Raw genomic sequence first — 19286 nt, forward strand, 5'->3', positions numbered from 1 at the left:
CGCGAATAATAAATCGCACTATCTGGCTTCCTGCACCTCCGTGGCTCCTGTGGGCGTCCTAATATCCTGTAATTAAGAGGGTGTTACGATGACGCCCGAACCCCTTTGGCCTCCCTCTTATGGAATTAAGGTGGCTTTACTCGGTTAGTTTTCAAAAGTTCCTGGGCCGGAAAGCACCGCTGAATACAAACCGCCTCATCAACGACACATGCCACCGAGACTACTGCCTCGCGTAACATTACCCTTCGCGCCTCTGTCACGACGTCTCCTCGTTCTCGCGTCTAATCTTTCGGGTGATTAGAACCTCGCGCAATTAGCCTCGCAATGGCAGATTATGCTTGACGTTTCAGCTTCTTTTCCCAACGTCCCAAGAAATCGAATCGACATGCTCTCGAATCTTATGAGATTGATAACGGCGGACTTTATGATAAAAGATGAGAAAGCGATTCCACGAAACCGTTCATTGCTTGAAAATTGAACTTGCGACAAAACCGTATCAGAGAATCGAATAACCGAGCACTTGATCCAGAGCAGATCATAATCAAACATTTATCGCGGTATTCATTTTTGTAACTTGATCAAAATTCATGAATTTTATTTAATTTCGATTCGCGACGAACGACGCGAAACGATGCTACTTAATACACACCGGATAAAAAGGCATCCATCCGCTCTAAATTGTCCTTCGCATTATAACTTCGTAAGAAGCCGCGTCCAGGATAAATCCATTACCTTCCTTCCGCTAATTCATAATTCCGAAGTTTTTTTCCAGAAACGAACGAAACGTTTAGCTTCGGCGAGCTCGCCGAGGTCAGCCTGAACAAACTGGCCAAATTAAAAGCGGCAGTTTATGTTAAAGTTTTTTCGTTATTTCACTTAAGCAATTCGAGCTTGTTTCCGACCGGCGCGGCTGAAATCGAGGGAATTTATAAGAACGCGCGTGGGCCAACGTTAAATGCATGGGGATGGAAAAAAATAAACCGGGGAACAGTTTTGTAAGAGAGTCGCCAGCCATTAGAACGAATCTCTGGGATTTAATGTCTTCTTCCTTCCTGCGGCTTAAAACAAGGCTAAGTGGAGTTTATGCATTATTGCCTGCGAAATCTCCAGCGTTGCGACAGATCTTTGCTCGCGAGGGCTGGGAAGTTTAAACGTCGCCCCTGGCCCAGTGGCGTATCCAATTTTTCGTGCCCTCGAGCGACGAGGCACTCTGAATTCTTTAATTCTTCGTTTAATTTCACCGCTTGTTTATAAATATTTCTTGTTAATATGATTTTCAATACTCCGTGTACCAAGTTTCATCAAAATTGCAACAGATGTTTCTTGCGAGTATAATTATCGAAGGTAAGTTACGAAATAAATTTAGCACAGTCTTTCTTACCATGATTAATTGAGCGATGGTAAATGTCGTTAATTAATATTCAACTTCTCAAGTAAAGTTATCGCGTGATTTAAACGGTCTTGCGGAAATCCCGCGAAAATAGCTTCGATACAATACCCAAGCATCCCCATCGGCCAACAGATCCCAAGCTCCGAAGCGTGGAAAAGCGAGCGGCCGCTCTTCGGATTAAGCAAATGGCGGCAATAATAGTGATTATTCGGATTATGATATCAGAGCGCGAAGTGGGTTCGCTTGGACTTACCAGCAGCCACTAACTGCTGCGCCACCAAATCCCGACTTCAAGACACCGGATTAAAACTATTACCACTTCAGGGCACCTCTACCCTTCGGCCTTCCACACCAAAACCAGTCCCTTCCTCTTCCTCTCGTCTTCGCGGCAGGCTCCTTCGGCCCTTGAGAACATGGTTATTTTAAACGCCAGCTCAGATTTCGTCCTTTTCTTACTCTCGCCAGATTATATAATATTTCGAGAAAATTCCCGAATACTCGCGCAAGGGTATACTCCCCTAAAAATTCGCGACAAAGTGCAAAACATTTACGAGTTTATTTTTTAAATGGTAAATGACACGTGCCTTTGTCGAACCTTTGTGATCTCCTTACTGTTTGAGGCACAATTAACCCTTGAGTGTCAACATGGTGTTTTGTGATAATTCTGCAAAAATTCTTGGCACTAGTTGTCTTCTAGTAAATTCTAAAAATTTTCTTGAAAAAAAAATTTGGTTGATGATTGATTTTTTGTATAATATCCAATTCGATATAAGTTTTATTTTATTATGAGAAATAGTACAGATTATCAAGAATATCGTGTGCCGTATTCAGAGATATGCACAGAGAAAATTTTGGGAGAGCTCGAAAGACCCGATGTTAACTCTTTTAAGGGTTAAGACCACCCTTAAATCGTGGTTTGAAACGACGAACCTGGCCACCTTCGCCGTAATAGTTCGGAGCTCCTTCCAGTAAACATCTCGTCGGATAATCGTTATAGGAAGAAGGTGCAATTTGAAACGTGTACCTGGGTAAGTCGCGCCGCGGCGTCGCGAATTGCGATATTAATTCGGGAACGGACTACGAAACCAGCGCTATTTCGTGTGCCACCGGAAGATCGTCGCCTCGTGGTTGGCTCTCGCGGCTAATTATTGTTTTAAGGATTACCGTTATGTGTTTATTATGCGGTCCGCGAGATCCTTTCCTACCTTAATATTCGGTAGATTTCTACTTCGGTCTCTCTACGTGGCGCACCACCAGTGAGACCCGCACCCCGTTTCCCGCCTCTTTTCCTCATCCCTCACGTCGCGAGCCAGCCTACGTTTATGAATAATTTTCACCTTTCGTGCTACCTACCACCCAACCACTTCACTTCCAACAAACGTTCCTCCGAATCGTCCCTGGAGTATTCACCTCGCGGAACCCCTAATGCTGTCCTCGTTTCTGGCTGATTCCGCTTCCTGATCCTCCCCCCACTCGTTTGGAGATTTTCGCGGAGGAAAGTATTATCGTCAAGTATTCGCAACGCGTTCGTGCCTCGTCATCGAGTGTTCACAAATTTGGAAGTTCACACAGGGAGGCTCCTGGTCGCAGTATGCAATATACAAAATAATATCGAAAGTAAAATTCGTATTATACGAATTATATTACGTATTAAAAAGCAAAATCGGGAGACGATCGATCTAATCGCGATACGACACTGATTTTACAACAGCCTAACATGTAACAGAAAACAGGATTCACTGGGTAGGTTTCCGCGTCGTCATCGTCATTAGATACGCAGGCATCGGAATCAACCCTTAAGATTTTTCAACGAGATCACTAGAGATCCGGAAGCACGTGCCGTACGTGTTACGGAATATTTCACTTGCGCGCACGAGCCCCGCGACTCACCCCTTGGGTCGTGAAGGGCTGTTGCAGCCAGTCTCCTATCTGTCCCGGCGCGGGCTCAGGCCGAAGTGAAAGGGGATAGGATGCGTTTATTTAAAAAATGATTTAACCTAATGGTTTTACATATGTAATCCCGATATAAACCCGAGGCTAATCTCGGGGAACCACACGCGGCTCACTCGTACGTTCGGTCCGCTAATCCACGTACGCGCGCACCCACGTGTCTCCGCACAATTACCGCATCGCCACCCGTCCCACCCCTCTCCCGTTCGCGTACCAGGGGCTTGACCTGTTCAAACCCCTTTTTTTTCCAACTTTTTTTCGATGAGCAAGCACTAACGAAAATCACCAGTTTCCCAGCGGAGCCCCCGAGGGGTGTGTTTGCGGAGGCCGAGCATAGGGTGCGTTGTGCTCGAGCGCGCCCTGGATGATTTAGATGGTCCCCGATGATATCCGCGCCGTTTGAAAAATGTCGCCACGCCGAGGAAAAAACATAGAAGCCGCGGCTAACTGGCCAGCGTGCGCGCCGCGCTTTATCAGCCTCTGGCGAAACTTTATTGTCGCCCCAATGATATTTCTCGTCGAATCAGCGTTAACAAAAGAGCCGCCCGCGCCGCGCGAGGGAACGCTGAGTGAAATTACAGAATCGGTGTTACCTAATCGCGATCAAGGGCTTCTACTCCTTATACTCTCGTTTAACGCCCTCGGAGCCGAACTGAAAATCATGAAAAATTGTCTGCCTTTGATTTATAGCCAACCTTAATTCAATAGACTTAATTTTGAAAAGAAAGTCACATAGAATTTAAATAGAAAAAAAAAACAGTAAAAATTGTGTAGAAATTGTCACGAGTACCAGTCTGTCAGTGAACCCGTTGATTAAATCAACAGTGTCCGTTTCAACAGCGTCTCGCTCCGAAGTTTCCATATTTCACCTCCACGTATCATCTCGAATCTTTGAGATCGTTCGAACCGCCTTTTAAGCTTGGAGAATTTATGTTTCGAGTGCGACTGGTTGGCCCCCGAAACGTGGTACGCGCCGGGAAGATCGAGAACCAAGGCACGCAGGACGGAGCAGCAAAGTAACAGCAAGGAACACTCCTGGAAACCGATGGCCGCGATGAAAGCGCGACGCAACCTCGAGAATTAACGGGCTTAGTTGCCGACGCAGGTGTCGTCGGGAAGGCGAACGCAAGCGAGAGCCGGATGAATTACGACAGGAGCGTCAGCCAGCCCAGCAGAACGTTGCTCGTTATATTTTGCGTAACATCCCGATTTTATGGGCCACCCTCATACCATCGGTCGCGTCTTACTCACTCGTGGCCCATCCACCAGCGGTAACAGAGAAGCCAGCTATCGTTCCACCGCGGTCCTAACACTGCTTAGCTCAAGACTCGAACAAGTCGATCGATTCGAAACACTCGAGCCTTTTGGTTGCTTTTAACACGTTGAGTGCAACGCTGGGCTTGCTCTGTGTTAGGTTACAGAATATAAACAGATGCAGTGATTATTTTCGAAACGATTTATGGCACGTAATCCCTAACGCTGGTCTCCAACGGATCTCGAAGCTTCAACAAAGACGGTAGACAATCTAGTTCCGATGTTCCTTTGCTTCGTATGCAACGTCGGGCACACATGCTCGAGGGTCGGCTTCGAAGGTCAGAAGCGTGAATAATACGAGGGTCGAGTGTCTTTCCAAGTCCTTTCTGCCGACCAGTTACCTTTTCTCGTTATACGCTGGCCATGGGCCACTACATTCCACGCGTAGCAAACGAATCCCACCAGCTTGGTGCACAAAGACGAGGAACTTGATGCATCGTGCGATGGTAAGGTCCACGTAGGGAAACGCGCGTTTCTGTTGGAAATCGTGCAACGCCGCTGGCCAATTGCAGCGGCTCCGGTAACCAAAGAATCCCAAACGAGACCCTCGAGGAAAACTTAAATACGCGAAACGCACTCCACTCGTCTGCGTCGCGCAAATAAAATTTGCGGGACCTCGCGCAAAAGTGAACATCTTCGCGGGAATTAGTCTGTCGCGTGAAGAATTGAATGAAAATAAATGATCGTCGATAGAAATTCAACAAAGAAATGTACAAATACTGGCGGTACTCCTTAACACGGACTCTATGTCGAAATGGGTGATAGGACTTTTTATTAAAAAAGTACAAAAATTAATTGCGTAGGTGACGCGGTAATGAAAATAAATCTGGATAAGACTCGTGAATTTGATGACGTTAAAAAATTAAATAAATACTAGAACAAGTGTTAAATTATCTAATCTTGGATGATACATAATCCAATGATCCTATTCCTATTTAAATTTATTTGCTTCGACAGCTCGCCTTCTTAATTCTCTTATTTCCTTAACCGAAAAGCCCTGTCACCCGTGTAATAATAAGAATTGCTCCACCAAAGAGCAATTTACCGCACGCAACGCGTCTAATTTCCTGTCAAACGGAAGCACCCTTGATCCCTTACTCCCTTGTATGTCTAATCTATGCATCCGCTTATCATAATGGTTCTCGTTATATCGTGAGCATAGCTTCCAAAGCTTGGAAAACCGCCCCCTCGACTACTGGTGTCTCCTGTGCCCAGGCCACCCTCCGCATACTATGCCGCCACGGGGACATAATAAAAATATTCCAAGTAACCGAACGATATTACGTCGTTATGGGGTCACAGAGTGGAATTAAGGAGCTTCCTCGCGAACATTGATGAAGTATTGTTGCCGAGGTAAACAGTCTGGTGTATCGCCAAATTACTAACCCTTAACGGCAGTTTTACTTATTTTGAGTACATCTCGTTATCTTATTATGTAATGAAGAAATTAATGAAGAAGATTGTAGGTATGAATGTAGACTAATCGAAGACACCTTACGATCAAAAAATCCGAGGTAGAAGTATTCAGTGAGTCGAAAAGGGAGCGGTTGATTATCACACCCCATTTACCTCTGGCAAGTCATACTTCTAATTACTTTCCAACAAGACTCTTATTTCTCTTTGCAACGAGCTTTTTGAATTATTTGCCCCTTTGTATAGGCCACATCTTATTTAAGGGTGCCTACCCAGGAGAATTCAAAATACACAGATCTTGGAGAATTTTTCGTGGGGATACGATTATCTCGAAATTCTCAGAGAATATTTTGTAAACCTTGCACTTTAAGAAAATGACAAATGAATAAATGGATTTTTTAAAGTTTCTAGGTAGATATATCCTTTTAACGAATACGATAAAATTAGGTAGACGTTCGATATCAACGTTCCCATCCGACTGTGGACTCGGCTAACCGGAAGAGAAATCCGGACGCGCGGATGAGCATTAACGGCTTTATAATCTAATGAATTTTTAGGTTAAGCGGCGAAAAGGCCAGCGGGAGATCCGGATAGGTTTTTCGCCGAAATTTATTGCCGAGAAGGAAAAGAAGAAAGCGAGAGAGGCGCTCGCTTATCTCTCGTTCGCCGTTACCTTCGAACCGATCCGTTGGGGTAGATTCTAATTTCGTTCGCGAGAAAATTGAGATTTCACCTATTTCTCGCGCCAGAAAGCGAACATCGCCGTTCCCTTTGCCATTTTATCTACCGTTCACCCATAATTTCCACACATAAAACAGTAAAGTGCTCGTTGGAAACACTGTCGGAGAAAGCAGTCCTCTTTTTTCACCGGACAAATTTGAAGACAATTTAATTCACTAACGCTGAAGAAAAGCAAGGAAGCGGACAAACAACCTGGGTAAATTATCGGAGAACACGCGGAGGGTTAAGCGGGTTGGTGAAAAGCCGCGACGGAAGCGCAGGTAACTTAACCACAACGAAGGGAAATACGACGGAAAAGTTTTCTAGAACAAAATGATACGACACCGCGTAAGATCCGCTTTGAAGCCGGGTCCGCGCCATTCTTTGTAGAAATTGGAAGAAAAGCGCGGCGTAAAAAGCTCCGCTCCGCCTGGGGTTAATACGTTTACGTAGGAAAAATTATTTTTAATTTTTTCTAGACTGCTTCCGACGAGAGGTGTACAACCACGGCACGAGGGGTGTGGCAGAATGCGCAGCACCGCCGTGTAAGAATTTCTTAATTAGATTCGAGCAGCTGCCCGACTCTCTTTCTTTTGTCCCGCCAAGAAATTTCCCGTAGGTCCATGATGGCTCGCGACGTACCTGCCCACTTCTGCGTGCCTCCAGTCAAAAAATTCGTGCGTTATTAGAGATTTCTTCTCTATTCGAATCGTACCAATTCTCGGAAACAAAATAGTTTAATCCTAGCGTTAGAGGGACCTGCAGAGGATTGATCGTACGATTTCGAAACGACTAAAGCTCGACGAAACCATCGTGGAAGCAGTGTGAACCTGGCAATTGACATTGAAATTTTTGAACAAACATTTTTGTAATCGATTGTATTGTTGCGACAGTATCAAGATGCCGCACTACAGTTCCGAGTTACATCGTCGCGACGGTGTGAAAATGTTGCGACGATGTGAAGTTGCGGAAACGAGTTCCCACGTTTCCGGTTGCCAGGAAGCGGCAAACTTTTAAAATAGAGGAGAGCGATTCGAGATCTCAAAGAGAGGAGACTTGTATCGCCACAAGTCTCTAAGTTTATCGTTGAATTATTCTTAAATCGTTAAAAGTTAAAGTTTGTTAATAAACGTTATATATAGTTTAACATGGATTCTCGTGTTTCAACCCCCCCCCCCCCCCGGCGTAACAGTATTATAAGTACAACCAATTTTTCCGTTTGTACCTAAAAGACTTCCCTTATACAGCAAGCCATTGTGAACAGTTACAATCACAGACTAGTACTAATTCTCCTGAAAAAAAGTCCTGAATATTTGATCAATCTTATTGATGCAGCTATCGCCATACGTAGCGGTTTTTCGAAAAATTAATTTTTAAGAAGCTGGCGACACTTGGAAGAAAATATTTCAATTTCGCGACAGTTTCGTGGACAAATCCCCACCGAGTGTCCTGTTGGCGTGCGTCCACGTTATAAAGGAATCCTCGAGAGAAAATTATTAGTAATCACCGTAATTTCCGCGGGCAGCAAAGTGCCGAAAGGCAGCATCCATGTCTCTCGTTCCACTGCTTACACCAGGCGACGTGTCGTTATTTAACGCAAATTACCGTAATCTTTCACGATCGTCGTACCCTCGCGCATAACGAAGGAATACACCAAAGCGTCGCGGTGTTTGTTTTTCACGGGACGAGCCGGGCCGTGGCAACGATGGTCGCCTACATTTCGTATATTTTATTATTACTCTCGCACTTTCCGTGGCTGGACACGGTAACGCTGGCAAAGGGGGTTGACGGTGGTTAGCCCGTGGCCGTTATTAATGTCCGCGGCACGGTACCGTGCAAGGGTGGATAGAGGGGTGGGGGGGGGGGTTGACACAAGAAAAAGAGAGAGTCACGTGGAAAAAGGGAGAGAAAGGACCTGACGCAAATAGGGAACGAGAGAGGGCAGAGACGAGAGGCGCGGGGAGGGGGGGGGGGGGGGGTGGATGGAAAAGGAAACAAAAAAGGTCGGTGGGCATAGGGTATCGCCGGCAACGACTGGTTACACCAGGCACACCAACGACAAGGACGAGAGTAACTTTACCATCACCAGCGACTCGTTGCAAAAGCACGCCAGAGTTCTTAATAATTGATAAAAATGTACGCATGCACGCACCAGTAGAGAGAGTCGGTCGAAAACCAGACGACGTGGTCAACCCCAGCGCCTCGGTCTGACCCCTCCCTTCCGTTTTTCCTCGTTCTCTCGCTCTTCAGGGGTTGGTTTTGGGCTTTCTCTCTTTCCCTTTGTGCGCCCAACCTTTCATGCTTCGTTGACAAAGGCACACGCAACGATTTATTCGCACTTTGCACCACAGTCTCGCGGGGATTTTTCTTCGTTCTGTCACAATTTCGGAATTATCAAAATTTATGGTCACCCCTAGCGCGCGTACCAGCGCGTACCACACGTGTACCCTATCCACGTTAACGCAGGTAACCACGCGTTTCTGGATACGGTGCACGTCGTTGTTGTCGATTTCGTCTTTTCGCGAATGGATCGCATCCGACATTTGGAGTTCCAAAAGCGCGACAGAGTTGCGTATCGAACAAAAGTTCGATACGAAAAGGGTCGAGGTAGGCCCACTCCGCAAACTGATGTGTCTTTGCATTTGCAGGGTTTACAAATTCGACAATTTCAACACAATGGTCGAGATTCGAAAGGCGAGATGGCATCCTGGGTCCACGAACGACTCCCACTTGCTGGTCTTGACGTCGGAAAATACATTTCGGTAACATACTTAGACCTAATTCTAGGATTAGTCCAAGTCTAGCCCATTTCATAATAAATGGATTAAGGGGTTACACTAATTTTTACACGGTTATTAAATATATGTAATGTGCAATTGACAAAAATTTCAAGTTCTAAAAATGTTTAAGCAATGATCATCCAATCAAAAGAGATTCTTCGGAGACTTCGGACTCGCGAGTCGATAATACAACTAGAACCATTTTCTTAATTGCTTACCTTAAACGGGGGCTTGTAAATTAAAAGTTTAAGGAGCTTACGCGAAGAGATTGAAGTATCTCTAGAAGTATCGTGAAACTGACCCTAAGCTGCATTTTACTTTCTACCAGTTTATATGAGTGCGAACTCGGTAGCGCACCGAGGCTCATAAAACGCTGGAAGGTTGGTCGTACGCCATCGAGCTCACCGTCGAAGCTACCGGACTTTTCCTCTCTCGGTGACACCGCGGTGGACTTCGACTTTGCCACGCCTACCCTTCGCAAACCGGAAATGTTCGCTGGCAAAGACATTAACAAGGTTTAGTAGAAAAGAAAACTGCGCGATTTTCCATGGTAGACATGGAACGTTACTCAGAACTATTTTCAGAACAACGTGGTCGATTGGAATCAGATCGAGTGGCCCATTCTGGTCCTTCGTGGAAACGGGGAGGTGCTCATTGTTCGTGGCAACGTGTTGCTCGATAAGTATGTTAAGTACAATAACGGCCGTATACTTAAGAACAGTTGACAAAATTAAATTTGATTTGTTCTGTATTTAGACATTAAACAGATATACAAAAATGAATTCTATTTTATATAGGTTTATAACGTATCTTATTTCTCGTGTATTGTTAATTGTTAAGTCACGAAAAGCCGTTGGTATCAGGATCGCTCTCTATGTATCCTCCAGCTGACGATAATTACGGGATAGACTCGTGTTCCATAATGTGCGTGCAAACTACCCCACCGATAGTGGTCATCGCTATGTGTACTGGAAAGATTTATCACGCGATATTGTTGAAAGAGGAATCAAACGATGTCGACGACGACGACAGAAGGGTGAGTGGGTTTTCGCTGTTTCTCGAAGGCAACGTCGACGTGCACTTACTCGGTCTCTGTAACTTTCAGACATGGTCTCAGTACGGTTCCAATCATAGTCTTCATACGCCAGACGAGGCCCTTTATGTCTACGAGTGCGTTGAAATAGAACTGGGACTCTTTTTCACAGACACTGATAAAAAATACAATTGCCCCATACACCTCCGTTGTGATAAGGACAATAAATCCAGGTAAGGTTCCGCGATCGAAACAGACTAAAATGCATGATAATTAGTAACTCATTTCGCGTATTAGGTATTTTTGCTCCCACAACGCTGGAATCCATATGGTCAGTCTACCAATGGTCTCTCAATTGGAGGAATACATTAGCACTTCGGAGGGTAATTAAAACTCGTAAAAACTTGCAACGTTTTCGAACGAATTTTGAGAAAAGAGAATCGCGAGAGATACAGGAAGTATTCAGTGAATTCTTTCAGAGAATGACGAAGACCGTCTACCAATGCTGTCGTATCAGTCCAGTTCGCAGTACTTGATTTGTAGGAGAACCAAACACACACCAACGGACGAAGTCTCATCGATTCTCGGCTTTGGACTTCTTCAGGAGCCCTGCGTCTTGGTGGCTTTGCTACACACAGGGGATGTCGTTGCTCGTTCCGTCATCGATCTTCATTATTTTCCAAAGATCGAATCTCCCGAGCCCATGATTAACTCAGAAAGACAAGTAAGCAATAGGAACTCGAATAATTATCGTATCGGTACACGTCACGTGAAACGATTTATATTTAAGGTGAGCAAAGAAGACTTCGATGTCTACATAAAGAAATTGTTGAAACGCGAGACGTCGCAGCCGATTATAAAAATTGGATCGAAGTCGATGTCACCGCGAGAACGTTTAAAGGTAATCGAGTAGATTATCATGGGATTCGGACGAAAACTAATAAGAGCTCGTTTGCAAACAGCTTCTGTATCACGCGACGGACATCTTTCGCAAGGAACACTTTGTCAGACACGACAACGTGAGAGAGGAAATTGGTAATAAAGTGCGGGCGTTGAAAGTAACGAAATCGCATCAGCTGAACGAACTAAGCAATTTAATGGAAGCGAAGAAAGAATTGCAGCAGACTGCCGAACGTTTGGCTGAACGCTACGAAGAAATTAAGGATGAGCAGGAGAAATTAGCGCGCAGGTAAAAAGAACTCGTCTCTCGGACGTCGAAAGAGGTCCCCCGTAATAGGACTTACCGTAAAACCACTGTAACGCAATCAGAAATCCTCGTCAAGTTATATTTGTTTGTAGAGCAAAAGAAGTATTACGATTGGTAAATTATAAGGAACCTTCTATCACTCCGACCGAAAGAGCAGAAGCAGAGGAATTAAAGAAAATGGAGATGAAAATAAAGGAGATGAAGATTAGGTTGGAAGAGCTCAAAACGAAATCGGAACAACAGGCTGTGCATATAGAGAACAGTGAATGCAACGAAAGGAGGAAGCAAATCGTTTTTAAAGGCGATCAAGAAAAAACCATTCAAAATACTCTTGGTCACATGTACGTATTGCAGTCTCTGTTTCATGAATGTATAACAAAGCTTCTTTTTCTACAGGGCGAAGGATATAAAAGTCTTGATCGCAGACGTAAAGAAGCTCGAAGAGGAAGTGAGTATGTAGGTCACGTAGTTAATATTAATAGATTAACGTGTAAACACTTGCAAATTTTTTTATTATTTCGCCTCAGAACATAGGATTTGCATACAAAGGAAATGATTTTTTTGCAAAATAATTTATTATTCTAGCTATACAAACATACTATATTCGACCACATTACTCGCTTAACGAATACTTTATACAACAGCTTTTCGTCTCCAGCGTTTCATCATTGTCAACAAAACATTATATTAATGAAAAATCACAGAATCGATTATTATTGTAAATACTTAAAAAGATTATTCAGTGACTCTGATGGTACTTTTTTGTCTACCTTGATCGAAAATAAATTTGTAAAATGTCCTCGGATATAAGAAATAAATCCTTACGGGTGAATAATTTCACGTTGAATAATTTTGTTATTATATGCGTATAGAAATGAATCGAATTATTACTTCAAAGACGATTCGAATGAAATCACTGTTAAAAGACAAAAAATTGCTGAAAATTCACTCGCGTAATATTTCTCCTTTACGATCACACAATTGTTCCGTTACGATGTATCACTCAAGGCACAAAAATATAATGGGAAACATCGTTGGAATCTTCCATAACTTTGGACTGCAGCAACTTAATCTCGAGCCTCAGCTTCTCTTTCTCCATTTCTTGCTTCCGTATCTCGTTCGAGTAACAGTTTATCTGTAACTTTAACTTGTCCTTTTTAAGTTTTAGCATTTCAGTCTCGTGATATAGCTTCCCCTTTTCCGCACGAAGCACCGCCAACTGTTCCTGGAGCAACTGATGACTGGCCTCGTCAGACAGTATCACCTCGGACGCATCGATATCCGCTTTTGCGGTCATCGTCGACTTTGTACCATTCGCGTCGCTCTCGGGCCCGCTGTCAGGTTCTGTCTCTGCATTCGTTGCTTCTTTCATAATCCAAATTCTGGAATCTGTAGTTTCGTCGAAAGCGTTCGGTGATTTTACAGATTGCTGTGATTGCGACGTGCTTTGTTGTTTAGGCGAGACAGACGTTCCCTTGATCTTTTCTATGTCGGTGGTAGGAGCGATTGTTTCGATATCTAAAACTGATATAGAATTACATTAGAAATAATATGATTGTAATGTTTTTTGTATGAACAAAAAATTTGTATTGTAAACAATTAAAATTACCTCTAGCGCTGGGGGATTGACTCACGTCAACTGTATGCGACAGATGGTTATTACAATAAGTATTGAATTCTCTTTCGTCGACGAAAACAGAACCATCGGCATTCACGATTGATTCAACGATTACGGAAGGATCTCCGTCTTGCATTACTAACTCCCCTACAATTTCACCATTTGCTGCTATTATGTCCCCGTCGTTATTGGTCCTCAATAGTTCGCCGTCTGTTGTATCAATTTCATCTACTACCTCTTCTTGTGTTAATTGACCGCTGTAGGAATCGTCTCCATCGTTCCCTTCGCTTACTTCTAGTTCAGCTGGCAATCTCTAACGGAAAAGAATTTCTTTGACTATCTGTAGCATCGTATTACGCGAATTAAATTTAGATATCTTACATCTTGACCCCAAGGAGACTCTTGCTCCTTTTTCATTCTCTTTATTGTCTGTGCAATTTCATCTTCAGACTCAGAAAAGGTTTTCCTATCGTTATCTCTCCCTTGCATTTTTTCGATATCGTGAATTTTCTTAAATAATTGATATGCCCTTTCCGGTGTTATGTTCCTCTTTTGTTTATTAGCTGCTGCTATGTTAAATAAATCTTTAGACCTAAGTATTTTGTTTGTTCGTAAACGAACGTATTCTTTCAGTCTCTTTCTGTCTATGTGTAACTGCATGAGGTCTTGTACTTCCTGCTTAATCTCACCACATAATTTTCTTTCTTGTGGAAGATTTTTAAATAATTCCTAAAATAAGTAATATAAAGTCAAATCAAATATGAATTTAACTCGATATTACTTAATTGTTCTGTTTACCTCTGAAATTTCATGATTGTGTTCATTATTGACGCTAGTTACTTCTAACTTTGTACCATCTTTCGATGCTCTTAGCATAATATGAGCAGGACAGTTTGTCCGTATAGATCTATATGGAACAGTAACCCGTATGAAACATTATGTTTTGGGAATATATACAATTATATTCATTTATTCCAAAATATTTACTTTGACAATCTAATTTTAACAATATAGAATTTTATGAACTAACTGAGACTGTCTTCTGCCAGCTCCACGAGGTAGAAACTTTTGACCGCCATAGATACAAGCATATTTTACTGAATAATACTTTAAACGCTCGCTAATTGGACGAGCAGTTTTCATATGAGCTCCGCTAACCGTTCTGCTGTCCCTTCTCCAATAATGAACTAGACTACGCTTTGAAAATTTCTCCAATTTATGTTCCAATTCCTCATAACTGTCAAACATTTCCCCCAAATGGAAGGATACGTCTTCATCTTCCACCGTATTTACATCCATTATAAAACCAACAGCTAACAATCTATTTCATAATCAAATATGTTATTCATTAATTGGACGATACTTAGATTATCAAGCAATTGCATTATTTGTGAAGCTATTCTTGTGTCATGTTACATGACATTAACATCGCGAAAACGAATCGTTTAGAAAATGTAAAAATGTTAAGGCCAATAATAGTTATGTTTACAATTCATGATATTGTGTCACGTATTTGAAAATGGAAAGTAGGTTAGAATACACCAAGAGGAATTAAATAATGTTGTCGCAATTATTCTTTGTGTCATTTTTCTGTTTGATTTCTAATATTTGGATAGATTTCTCAGCGAAGATTTATTCGAAACGGAAGCATTGTTTTTCTTGGTCAATGTTTTGTGGTTAGATTTCAATTTGATTGGCGTGGTAGAAGCCAAGATGATAGAACCGTGAACACAGCCAAATAGAAACTCAAGAACCGGATAAAGTCGGGCGGGATTTTCTGTTCTCTATTAATATTTCCAGTCTTTGCAGAGTAACTTACGTCTCGTCATATTTTTCGTGGTATTTCTTCTTTTGATCAGTAATTTATCGTATTCGATTGTTATGAAAATGTACACTGTGATTTTGCGCCATTCCTAAAGCAGGACAAATGACTGAACTACAGCGCAACTGTTGTAATTTCCTTTGCATTCAAACGTTTTTATATTTTACGCGATTGATTAATTTGAACTGAAACAATTCGCTAAATCTCTTTCGCATTGATAAATTCGTCATTTTTTTTTTTATATCGAATCAGAACATTTCAACTATATAGAACATTCATCGCATTTGAAGAAATACAAAATAAAATAACCTGACATTCCATCTTGAAATCACAAAATACATACGTAGGATGAAGATAAATAATCGATACCGTAAGTAAAATAGTATTTATTAATAATAAATCATTAATCTTCTACAAAATTCTTTGCATGTGTAAATTATAAATCTAGGAAACCAATGAACATTACAAATGTTTTACATTATATTTCAACATTAACTATCTCTAAGGTTCATTTTTTGTTCTTATAGTAAAATATAATTATCAGTTTAGCCAGTTGATATCATCTACGATATCATTAGCAGGGATAGGTGGTGGTTCATCTTGTAGCAGTGGCAATGATACCTATGTATATATAAATTTAACAAATAAATTATTTACAGGTCAAAATATATGAAATTAAGAATAAGGAATAAACATTACATTAGTATTTCCTGTGACTCCTGTTTGATTTAGCGACTGTTCTGCAGAAGTGTTTGAATCAGAATTTTTTAATTCTGCATTTGCAATTTTCGTAGCATCGCTTTCTGTAGCTTTGGCAGATTCTGTTTCTCTATTGCTTCTTTCATTAGTGTTATAAAGAATTTGCAATGTGGCATTCTAAAATTGACTTCACAATAAAAATTGCATCATAAATTAATTGTTTTATTACAAGCTTACCTTTATTACATTTGCTATCGTTGATTTTATGTAATTGGTAGGGTAGGATTCATCTACAAATTTATCCAGTAGCATATAATAAATTTGGTTCATTATGTGTTTGATTTCTCTGTTTTTACTCTCATTCTGAAAGGAATTGTTACTAATAATATTTAGGTAATTTTACTATTAAAGTAATTAATTTAGAGTCTTGCTTCTCTTACCTCTACAGAAACATCGGAAGTTAGAGCATTGCATTTCTCTTGAAGCTTGGTGATTCTATCTTCCAACATAACATTTTGTTTCTCATAATTTCTACTAAATTCCTTAGCTGCTTCTAAATCTTTTTTTGTTATAGCAAGTAGACTATTTGTGTCTTTCAATGATATCTCTAATTCTTGAACATTTTTATTTAAGCTTTCATTAATTTGTGTTAAAGATTCCTTCTGGACTTCGAGTTTTTTTATGTACTCTGTAAAAATTATTATGTAAATTATTATATTGCCACAGTTTTTATATAACTGATATTTCACTTAGTTACCTTTTGACTCCTCCAATTCTTTTTTTAACATGGTCACTGTACTTTTCATCTCATCTACCTCTACATGATTATCAGTAACTGAAATATCGCTAGTTTTCCGTAATTCGTTATCCTTTTCTCCAGTCTGAGATGCATTCATGGTTAATAACATTTTCAATGCAGCATCCAAAACTGTTGTATCTTTTATAGGAGATGTAGCATTTTGTAGTTCAAGAACATGAAACTGTACATTATATATGATGGCATCTTTATAAATAATGTATGATTTCTTCAGTATGTAACTACCTTGTCAAGCAATTTCTGCACATTATCAGCTATCTTAGAGATTCCCATTCTGACTTCTGCATTTGTCATTCTAGTTTCTGATAGTAACATGTTTAATCCTGGATCTATCACTGATGATACTGTTGGAGTTACAGTTTGTGGCTGTAATGAATACACTTGACCATCCAATGTAACAAAATTTGGCTACAATAAATGTACAAATAATAAAATAATAATGACTTTCAAATAGAAACATAGATTACAATGCAATTAAATGTATGTACTTGTATTTGCGTGGAAGACCATTGAGAAGTAAATGCAGATGAAGAAACAAAAGGTTTACAACTTATATTTGTTACAGGCGCGTCGCCTCTTGGTTGTAATGCTCCATGTATGTTTTTTGTTTTTTCATGTGTAGAATCGTGTAAGGAGTATTTCTTTTGAGTTCCTCCTTCCGATGATTCCATCTAAGTCAAACAATTATATTATATTCGGAAAATTCAATAGATCAGGTCGAATTTCTAAATAATTAAGGCAAATGTTTGTTCACCTTTTTGTAGCGCGGCGATTTATGTGGGATATCATCCTGTGACCACATAAAACTTATTATTTATTATGTAACAAATTGTGAGTAATTCAAGTAAAAAAAATCGTGACTACCTCAGTGTCTTCAGAGTCAGTAGTAATATTTGTTGGAGTTTTTGGAAACATGGACTGCCCCATTTTTGCCATTCGCGATATGATAGAAGCTTTATCGCTCGTTGTTTTATGCACGTGAGTAATTTCTTCTCGTGCGTGTATATCTATTATTTCTATTTCCAATAAAACATCTTTCTCTTTTGGAAATCCAGGACCCAAACTGATCTATAGAATATTATACTTAAAACTCTTGCGTGAATTTTACTTATTCGATTTCAGTAAGATTATGATTGAAGTAAAACCTGTTTACTAGGAGGCAAAAATAAAATTCGTTTCAATCCTTTGCTACTTCCCACAAGTGTCTTTTCCCAATTATCATCTGTAGATATATCTACAGTCATTGTTTGTAGTGCTGTAAAATTGCCTTTGAAAGGTTGTGTTATTTCTGAAGTGACAAAATATTTGATGGACACATTATCTCCCTCTGTTGCTACTACATCTTTGTTAACTGGTGATAAATCTTGATGAAGTACATTCTCTAGTTTCCTATCTTTTGAAAAATATCTAGCTAATCCAATTTCTTTGGCAAATTCTACACAAACATCGTTGTTTTCAAATAAAATTGACCAATTTTCCTTATTACTATCATAATAACTTGAATAATTATTTGGTTGTACTGTATACAGAAAGTCACATGTAACTGTAACAGTCGACACATGCTCTTGCTTGGTTTTGTATAAAATAATTTGATATACTTTTGTTGTTATACTTCCTACAAGAGCCATACCAAGTTTTCCAACTGGTACATAAACTCCATTTTGTCTAAAAACAATGTTAATTAACATATACTGAATGGGTGGAAACAATGGTAATCAATACGTATTGACTTACAGTTTAAATGCATGCACAGCTTTAGCTATTATGATCTCTGGTTTATTTGGAACTGTTTGAGTTGGATACAAATGACTATTTGATTTTTTGGCAACCTGTTGCTTTGATGAAGAATGACTATCTACCGATTTAACTTGGGTCCCAAAAATAGCAGCCAAGTTGGATCTAAGAAAAATTTGTATGCTGATTTTAATAAAAGTAATTATATTCCTCAGCTTCTTCGATAAAAATAAATTCAAGATATGGAAAGGAACAAAACAAAACGATATTTCAGGAAGAAATCAAAAATTTGACAGCATAACCTTTATGTCACGTTACTTGATTACATTGTTTAGAAATGACTAGTGACGTAAACAAACGCAAGTGTAAAATATTCTTCTGTCCTGTCAGACTGTAAATAATCCGTGTTGATGAAATAAAAACAAAAGAACATACCCTCTCGATGGTAAAAAATCCATTTCATCATCAGCTCGAAAAATTTTATCGAGATTAGGCAACTGATTCCCCGAATTCATGTTTGTGAATCAATTTTCTTTACACAAGAACGGAGTTTTATTACGTAAATAACGAATAAAACATTAGTTTAAATCGCACGTAAACAGCAACTGACATTCTGTACGTGCATGATCCTATATACATCTATACCTGACAGCGATAGGTGAATAGTAATAGGGGCGTAGCATTTTTAAATCTGTGGCAGTATTTGATAACACTAGATAATATAATAAAGTAATTTCATGAGGGCAAAAAGCATATCGAACTTTTTGTTGTCCGTATCGGATTTAACCG

At 40.4% G+C, this 19286-nt stretch overlaps 3 protein-coding genes across 7 annotated transcripts in view; 1 reads left to right on the plus strand and 2 right to left on the minus strand.

Annotated features, from left to right (window-relative positions):
- Window positions 1-13111, plus strand: part of LOC128890337 (nuclear pore complex protein Nup88) — a 53874-nt gene extending 40763 nt beyond the window's left edge. Inside the window, exons 3-14 of one of the 2 annotated variants that reach the window (XM_054148740.1) lie at window positions 9436-9549; window positions 9896-10082; window positions 10152-10249; window positions 10408-10603; window positions 10673-10833; window positions 10898-10983; window positions 11080-11324; window positions 11391-11501; window positions 11563-11789; window positions 11900-12148; window positions 12204-12255; window positions 12970-13111. In XM_054148740.1, the coding sequence (XP_054004715.1) occupies window positions 9436-9549; window positions 9896-10082; window positions 10152-10249; window positions 10408-10603; window positions 10673-10833; window positions 10898-10983; window positions 11080-11324; window positions 11391-11501; window positions 11563-11789; window positions 11900-12148; window positions 12204-12255; window positions 12970-12975 (1732 nt within the window). In that variant the 3' untranslated portion in view covers window positions 12976-13111. Of the gene's footprint in view, window positions 1-9435; window positions 9550-9895; window positions 10083-10151; window positions 10250-10407; window positions 10604-10672; window positions 10834-10897; window positions 10984-11079; window positions 11325-11390; window positions 11502-11562; window positions 11790-11899; window positions 12149-12203; window positions 12557-12969 lie in introns of those variants that run through there. The other variant, XM_054148739.1, reaches the window with a different exon arrangement.
- On the minus strand, window positions 12703-15595 carry LOC128890338 (uncharacterized). Of its 3 annotated transcripts, none has more exons than XM_054148743.1 (6): window positions 14915-15595; window positions 14456-14746; window positions 14224-14332; window positions 13807-14154; window positions 13417-13738; window positions 12703-13331 (listed from the first exon to the last, which is right to left on the minus strand). In XM_054148743.1, exons 2-6 carry the CDS (start codon window positions 14722-14724, stop codon window positions 12811-12813), a joined length of 1569 nt encoding a protein of 522 aa, XP_054004718.1. In that variant the 5' UTR covers window positions 14725-14746; window positions 14915-15595; the 3' UTR covers window positions 12703-12810. The 3 variants fall into 3 exon arrangements, with proteins under 3 accessions (XP_054004718.1, XP_054004716.1, XP_054004719.1); XM_054148741.1 differs by having other exon boundaries at window positions 15245-15594; XM_054148744.1 differs by lacking the exon at window positions 14915-15595 and having other exon boundaries at window positions 14413-14599.
- A 29-nt stretch (window positions 15596-15624) lies between these two features.
- LOC128890336 (FK506-binding protein 15-like) lies at window positions 15625-19160 on the minus strand. Of its 2 annotated transcripts, XM_054148737.1 has the most exons (12): window positions 18933-19160; window positions 18498-18662; window positions 17909-18428; window positions 17628-17831; window positions 17518-17553; window positions 17252-17434; window positions 16989-17171; window positions 16704-16926; window positions 16387-16634; window positions 16184-16309; window positions 15947-16123; window positions 15625-15868 (listed from the first exon to the last, which is right to left on the minus strand). In XM_054148737.1, exons 1-12 carry the CDS (start codon window positions 19010-19012, stop codon window positions 15788-15790), a joined length of 2226 nt encoding a protein of 741 aa, XP_054004712.1. In that variant the 5' UTR covers window positions 19013-19160; the 3' UTR covers window positions 15625-15787. The 2 variants fall into 2 exon arrangements, with proteins under 2 accessions (XP_054004712.1, XP_054004713.1); XM_054148738.1 differs by lacking the exon at window positions 15625-15868 and having other exon boundaries at window positions 15957-16133.
- Between the last annotated feature and the right edge of the window lie 126 nt (window positions 19161-19286).

Source organism: Hylaeus anthracinus, unplaced genomic scaffold, assembly GCF_026225885.1.
Source record: "Hylaeus anthracinus isolate JK02 unplaced genomic scaffold, UHH_iyHylAnth1.0_haploid 12000, whole genome shotgun sequence".
Lineage (NCBI taxonomy): Eukaryota > Metazoa > Arthropoda > Insecta > Hymenoptera > Colletidae > Hylaeus > Hylaeus anthracinus.